Consider the following 7,083-nt stretch of genomic DNA (forward strand, 5'->3'; position numbering starts at 1 on the left):
TTTGGTCAATTTGCATGCGTGAAAGTGGTTGTTATGGGCGCATGTGACATGGACGGCCACCCATGAATCGAAAAATAAAAACGCCTATGTAGGTGTCTAGTGCTGATGGCTCCTCTTGGAATAGTTTGAGCTTGACAGTTACGATGTTCGCGACAGTGAAAAAGCCTACATCTCTTCCAGCCTTCCTTTTCGGTTTGTACAGAGACATATGCACTGCCGTAAGCTTGTAAGTTGAGCGTGCTGCACAAAAGACATTTGAACAAGAACTAGAACGAACGAGAAATGCAACTGAGCGGTGTTGTATACTGGCAGTTAACACGTTCAAGGTTGCCACATTTACTAATCAAATAAGGTGCTCATTAAATGGAGGATGGGTCGCCGTATATACCGCAAGTACACCCAAGCTATCGGAGAGATTGAAACTATAAGCCACGACCTATATGGATACGACATAATTTGGGTGTATATACGCAATTGTATATTGAGGCTTAACTTACATTATAATGAAGTTATAATGGCATTATAATGAAGCTTGTGGGTTCAACTCTCACCCGCGTTTACCCTCTCTCGTCTGTCCCCACTTTTGCCCCGTCTCCGCCTTTGGGGCGTCGTTACTAAGTTCAGCATGCAACCCATTTGATACATACAATTTGTTATGGTTCATGGCTTTTTGTCGACGACTTGGACCTCCGAGACATGAACGCCGGCTGTTCCTGTCTTCGCGTCGATACGGGCCGTGTTGTTCAGATTTCAGAAGGGCGAAAAAGAGGAAAGCGCAATCATCGGTATCGCATCCTCCCTCCGGGAGCCTCCTTCTCGGACACTGTCTGGCCGGTCTCTAGGGAAATTCCTACTTCTTTGAAGGCGATTTCATAGCCGCATATCTTTAGCATGTTACGTTATTTTCCTTTCCTTTCGAATTTTCTTCACCCCAAATGTTTCATTTGCTTCCTGTAGACAGGGCGAAGCGTATTTTCTAATTCCATCCGATTTTTGAGCGATCTCCCATATAGTGGGTATGCGCCCACGTTCAGAGGGAAGCCAGGCCAAACCAATCGCCTGCCGTCAGCCGAGATGCCGTCGCGGCAAGGGACGTAGGGGTCACTTCGGGACGTTCCAGCGGTCACGCGTCTCCTAACCATCGGAGCGACGACAGCGGCGACACGAATCGCGAACACACCGTCGGTTCGGGAGCCGCCGGGATATAGGCTGCGGGAAAAAGAAACTCGAGACGAGGAAGAAGCAGCCATGCAAGCGGCCTTCTCGGCGGACGACGGGATCCGGCCGCAGCGGCTACACGAGCTGACGTGCGACCTGAACAGGCCGCGCGTGGTCATCGTGGCCGTGGTGATGGCGAGCTTCCTCATCTCCGCCTTCATCGCCATCGGGCCTTCGCGCGTCGCGTACGTGAAGGCGCACCCGGCCTGCAAGTCGGCCGAGTGCACGTCCCTGGCGCAGGCCATCTCTTCGAGCGTCAACACCCGCATCGCGCCGTGCCAGAACTTCTACCGGTTCGTCTGCGACGGCTGGGTCAAGACGCACCCGGCGCGGGACAGCGAGCTGCGGCGCCTCGTTCTGCGCGAGCTCGCCGACGAAGTGGCCGCGGCCCAGAAGAAGGCGCTCATCTCGACCCAGGTACTGCGACACACGGGCCCGGTTTGTTTACTACGAGACAAGGTTACAAAATCTAACGCTGCGTTGAAGCTAAGACAAGCTAACGCGAAGCTTGTCTGAGTTAGTGAGCTAGGTATATATACCAGCAGTATAGCAGACGGCACGAGCACAGCCTCTTCGCCTGTAGCTGTCTGTGTCGTGACGATGAAGGTGATGTATGATATGTTTGACGAGGGAACAATGTTGATGAGAGCCGTTTATGCACAGAAAGAAGAACGACAATTACGTAAATACATTTAAGGCTTCCATATCCGTTGTGTCACAGTGGCACACACCTATTCTGCCTGAATGCTAAGACTGCAGTTCTGCAAATAAAGCCCCTTTAAAAGTTGCTTAAGATCTCGCTTATAATATGACAGCGTTATCCAACACCGTAGGAGTAGGAGTAGGAGTAGGAGTAGTATTCGAAACTTTCGAATAACGAATCAAATAGTGTGTTATTTCATTAGGTCTTCGAATCGAACAGTCGCTATTCGTAAATGTGAATATTTTTTTGGATACTTTTCCAATATTTCAAAACGTCAACTGCCCCCAAATAAACTTGAAATTGGACCAAAAGGACGATAAACTTTCACTACCGCGGGCATAATATAGACATAAAGCAAGAGAACTTGCGTAGCGGAGCAGGCAACGTCACTTACGTAACCATACTTTATAGCTATCCAGCGATCATTCGCACTCTCTGAAAAAAACTACTTGTTTGCTCCTAATGCTCTATTTGTGCTTTTTTATAAACAACGCTTCATAACGTACTATATACAGGGTGTCCCAACTACCATGCACCAAATTTTTAATATGTGCAAGCGCCTCGTAGCTGGGCAGAACCAAGGTAACCTTTTGCGACGCCTAATTAAAGATTCTTAATTAATTAACCAACATCTAAGGAATATAATTAGATTTAAAACTCCTGATACAGTTTTCTGTTAATACGTGCTACATAAAAGTGTTTTTCCGAGCGTGAAAGAAGCGCGCGATTACACGCAGAGTGTGTGCGTGTGTGCGTGTGCGTGTGTGTGTGTATGTGTGTGTGTGTGTGTGTGTGTAACCCGTGGCGTGCCAAACTAGCGGCACTCCTGAGCGAGCACTACCTGGCCACGTGGCTGCGCGTTAAAGAGTCCAAGAGCTCCAAGCTGCGCAGGCGATTGATTGATTGATTGATTGATTGATTGATTGATTGATTGATTGATTGATTGATTGATTGATTGATTGATTGATTGATTGATTGATTGATTGATTGATTGATTGATTGTGCCGGAGGTACAGGCTCATGGGAAAGTGGCATTCTTCTTTCTTGTACTCGAACTCCTGCAGGCGAAGTAGAGTTACGGAAATAAAAATCAGATGCGCATCCCGTCTTTTGACCGGTAAGAAGCGGTAAAGAGTGCATCGGAAGCCTTCTGACGTCATGGATCAGGTATATTGCTACCGCTGATTCGCCAGCACGCCGGATACCTATAATGATGTCATTAGCGCAGGTGGGACATAAAAGGCGCCAAATCTGAAAATGGGATTGGCTTCCACATTGCCAATAATTCGCTTTCCGATAATTTTCATTCATACTTCAGCATAATTCGCAGTTCCTTCCCATGAACACAGTGGGCATAAAAACTGCAGATAAATAGCTCTGGAAGAACGCTACATCTCTTTGAAGCGATTACGTTCCCTCTGATATGAAGTGATAACGCTCAGAGTATATATTCATCTCTGCTCAGACAACGATGACTGGTACTTTCTTTTGCAGGTTCCAGCCCGAGGTCAGGACGCCTTCCAGCGACTCGCCTATGTCTACCAGTCGTGTGTGCGCGTGGAGAAAAACGATCCGGACGGCATTCGAGTGCTCAAGGAGTTCTTCAGTTTCGTGGGTCTAGAATGGCCGCAGGTCACGCGGACTCGCTCGCTGGACGCCCTCCTGACCATGGTGAAGCTGTCTCTGCAGTGGGACATTCCGACGCTCATCTACGTTACCGTCAAGCCGAGCCCGTTCGATCGCTCGAGGCTCCTGATAGCCGTCGACCGCGGCACGATACTCGACAAGGGACAGATAATGGCGCGAAAGGCCGCGGTGCGCAAGATAGCCTCACTTGCCAGCGAGATACTGAGCGAGCCAGGACAGGCCGAAAAGATCGAGTCCGCCGTGTTGCTCTGCGAAAAGTACCTCCGCGACCAAGCCAACAACGTGCGCAAAACTGCCCGCAAGCGGAACCTCGAATTCAGGCGTGTGCTGAGTTTTAGGGAGTTGGAGGCTATGACTTTCGTGGACGAAGGCAGCCTTTGGCTGGACGCCGTAAACGCGCAGCTCTCGGCAGGCCACCGCCTGCCGCCCACCGAGCCACTCATCCTCGAGCACGCCGATCACGTGGTTGCAACGGTCAGGCTCATCCGGAAGCCCGAACTGGCTCAGAGCCTCCTGTACTACCTTGGCTGGCTCCTGCTACAGCAACTGGGTCCGAAAGCGGCGCTTTCCGTCCGCAAGGCTCAGTTCCTGCTTGACCGACAGGTGCAGACCACGCAGGACAACGTGCCCCCGGCCGAGCTAAACCTGTGGCGCGTGTGCATGCGCGAGACGGAAGAACTGATGCCCACCGCGTTCAGCGCCCTCTACGTGCAGCAGCACGGCGGCGCGGCGGACAAGCCCAAGTTCGACGTGAAGGCCATCGTCGACCACGTGCTTTGGGTGACCACCGAGACCGTGCGCCGTGTGCGCTGGATGGACGAACGCACCAAGTCCAAGGCGCTCACCAAGCTCAAGAAGATGCGTGGCCTCATCGCGTTCCCGCAGTGGATGCGAAACAGCACGCTGGCGCGCGGCCTCGACTCCGAGCTGCCTGACCTGAGCGAGCACTACCTGGCCACGTGGCTGCGCGTTAAAGAGTCCAAAAGCTCCAAGCTGCGCAGGGGACTCCGGGAGCGGCACCAGGACGACCAGACGTACCACTACCGAGTGTCGCAGGTTATTGTCATGACCAGTCTAATTATGTCCATTGCAGACGAAAAGCATCTCCCAAAGATGAAATATTTCCGCTCTCCCGCGCCGACCACGATTAACTAATATCGCTTTATGGTCCAACATATACCGTGTCTAATTATGTTTTTGATGGTATCCGTACTGTTGTTCTAAAGAAAGACTATCTGGGCTGCACGCTACATTCTCTGTCGAAGTCCTAGTCCACTCTCTTTATTTTAATCAATATATCAACCCGCACTTAATGGTGTTGTTTTCATGTCTAAACGTTGTTCCTGACATTTTCCAATTCGCCGTCGCAGGTGGGCGTCCGCTACTATCCCGATGAGAACCGACTCATCGTTCACCCCGCGGTGCTGACGGTACCACTGTACGCGTACGGAGGGCCCGTGGCCCTTAACTACGGCGCCCTGGGAACCATGATTGCGCGTCAGGTGCTCGGCGCTTTCGATAGCGACGGCTGCAACTACGACGAATCCGGCAACGAGGACCACTGGTGTTCCTCCGAGTTCCGCGAGGAGCTGCAACGGGGCATGGCCTGCTACAACGAGCAGTGGGAGACTTCGAGCGCCCGTGTGCCGGGCATGGCGGCGCACAACGACACGTGGAGCCGCTACCAGCTGGCCGCGGACACCGAAGGCCTGAGGTCCAGCCTGCGCGCCTACCGGCTCCTCGTGAAGAACCTCGGCGGCGACCGGTACGACGAGGCCCTCTCTGGCCTCTCGTACACGCCAGAGCAGCTGTTCTTCCTCAACCGGGGCCTGCTGTTCTGCGCCAACCTCAACCTGCGGCTGTTGCGGGAGAACGGACGGGAGGACATGCTCGCCGCGCACGAGTACCGCTGTAACGTGCCGCTGATCAACTTGCCGGACTTCTCGAAGGCGTTTCACTGCAAGCCGGGAGACCTCATGTACGCGAGAAGGAAGTGCGCCATATGGTAGGAGAAATAAAAGAGGCCATCTTGACTGTGCTTGAAACCTTTCACCTCCGGTTCCACACCGCGGCGCCACTTTGTCAGATATTCTGTCAGATACTTCACATGGCAGTTCCCTCATCCCCCCCCGCCCCTCCCCCAAGCAACGGCACCGTGCAATGGTAACGACTCGATACTTTCAGCTCGGAGCAATACGTGACAAGATTGTGAGAAGGACCCCGTACGGGAGCCTGCACATGTATCGCTACCATGGGTGGCCGCTCTAAAACACGAGCCCACCCGTAATTCTACTAACCTTTGTAGTCGGGGTATGTGATTGGACAGGTACTTTCGCTCGTGCCTTTTAACCGTACTGGCAAATCAAAAGGTAGTAGGGGGAAGGGAGGAGGGGGGGGAGGCCTGGAGCCCTGCCGCTCCCTCTACAACATAGCGAACGGGCTGCGACCGACGGCTGCTCGACCATTCAGTGCCCGTCATGCTGAAAGAACGAATTGTGAAGGAAACATTATAGCAATGGAGGAAGGGAAAATATTATTATAGTGCCATTCACATAGGCAAATTCCGCCATATTGTCAAATTCTCTATCGGCTGAATTTTTAGCCAATCAGAGAGGTCGTAGCTGCCCTCTGGATCAATTAGAATTGACGAGATGGCAATTTTGCTTTTCTTTTCTTAAAGAAAGAAACAGAAGGGTTGAGAGCTGAAATCATGGACGGAATTAGTAGATGTCCAGGGGTGAGATCTTACAATGGGGCTGCCATTGTGTACATTGTCGAATTCCGCCATATTGTCAAATATCGTAATGGCGGCATTTTAAGCCAATCAGAGATTATGTAGCTGTCCGAAGAAGCCCTCGAGACAATCAGAGCTGACAATAGATGGCGAATTTGTCATCATGGCGAACAGAGTGAAAAGCAAACCATTCGCTTTCCTAACCGCTCCTAAACGTTACAAGATCGCACCCCAAATATCCCCCCCCCCCCCCCCGGTATGGTGTCCTCCATACCACAGAGATGCTATTATGAACCCCGACCTCCTCTATAGTTTATAGAGGAGCTTGCGTTCTGGATACTGTCAAATTCATTAATGGCGGCAATTTGAGTCAATCAGAGGGGCCGTAGCAGCTCTCTGAGCCAATCAGAGCTGAGCAGATTGTAAATTTGGCATTATGATGCAATTCTGCAATGTCCAAAATAGCACCCCAGGACCGTTCGGACGAGGCTCGGACCGCACAGATGGCCGGAGCGGCATCCCTCCAGCTGAAGCGCGCCGCCGCGCGCGGTAAACGACATGGACAGCTGAATGTGAGTGAAGTATCCTAAGAATGCTAATCACGTTAAAGAAAACAGTTTCAATTAAAATAGATCAGCGGTTATATTACATGCTTCAGAAACCTAACATATGGAGTTTTTCAAATTACCGAAACCGAAAGTGCAATTAAAAAAGAGTTTGCGAAAGCGATGGTTAGAAATATATCCATTTAAATCCGAAGCAATCCAAGTTGAGTCGGCGT

General features: G+C 51.3%; 1 protein-coding gene across 1 annotated transcript; it reads left to right on the forward strand.

Annotated features, from left to right (window-relative positions):
* Positions 1–1,050: 1,050 nt before the first annotated feature.
* On the forward strand, positions 1,051–5,596 carry LOC126536355 (neprilysin-1-like). The gene is made up of 3 exons (XM_050183287.2): positions 1,051–1,635; positions 3,416–4,624; positions 4,939–5,596. Exons 1-3 carry the CDS (start codon positions 1,249–1,251, stop codon positions 5,575–5,577), a joined length of 2,235 nt encoding a protein of 744 aa, XP_050039244.2. The 5' UTR covers positions 1,051–1,248; the 3' UTR covers positions 5,578–5,596.
* Positions 5,597–7,083: the final 1,487 nt, after the last annotated feature.

Source organism: Dermacentor andersoni, chromosome 4 (assembly GCF_023375885.2).
Source record: "Dermacentor andersoni chromosome 4, qqDerAnde1_hic_scaffold, whole genome shotgun sequence".
Lineage (NCBI taxonomy): Eukaryota > Metazoa > Arthropoda > Arachnida > Ixodida > Ixodidae > Dermacentor > Dermacentor andersoni.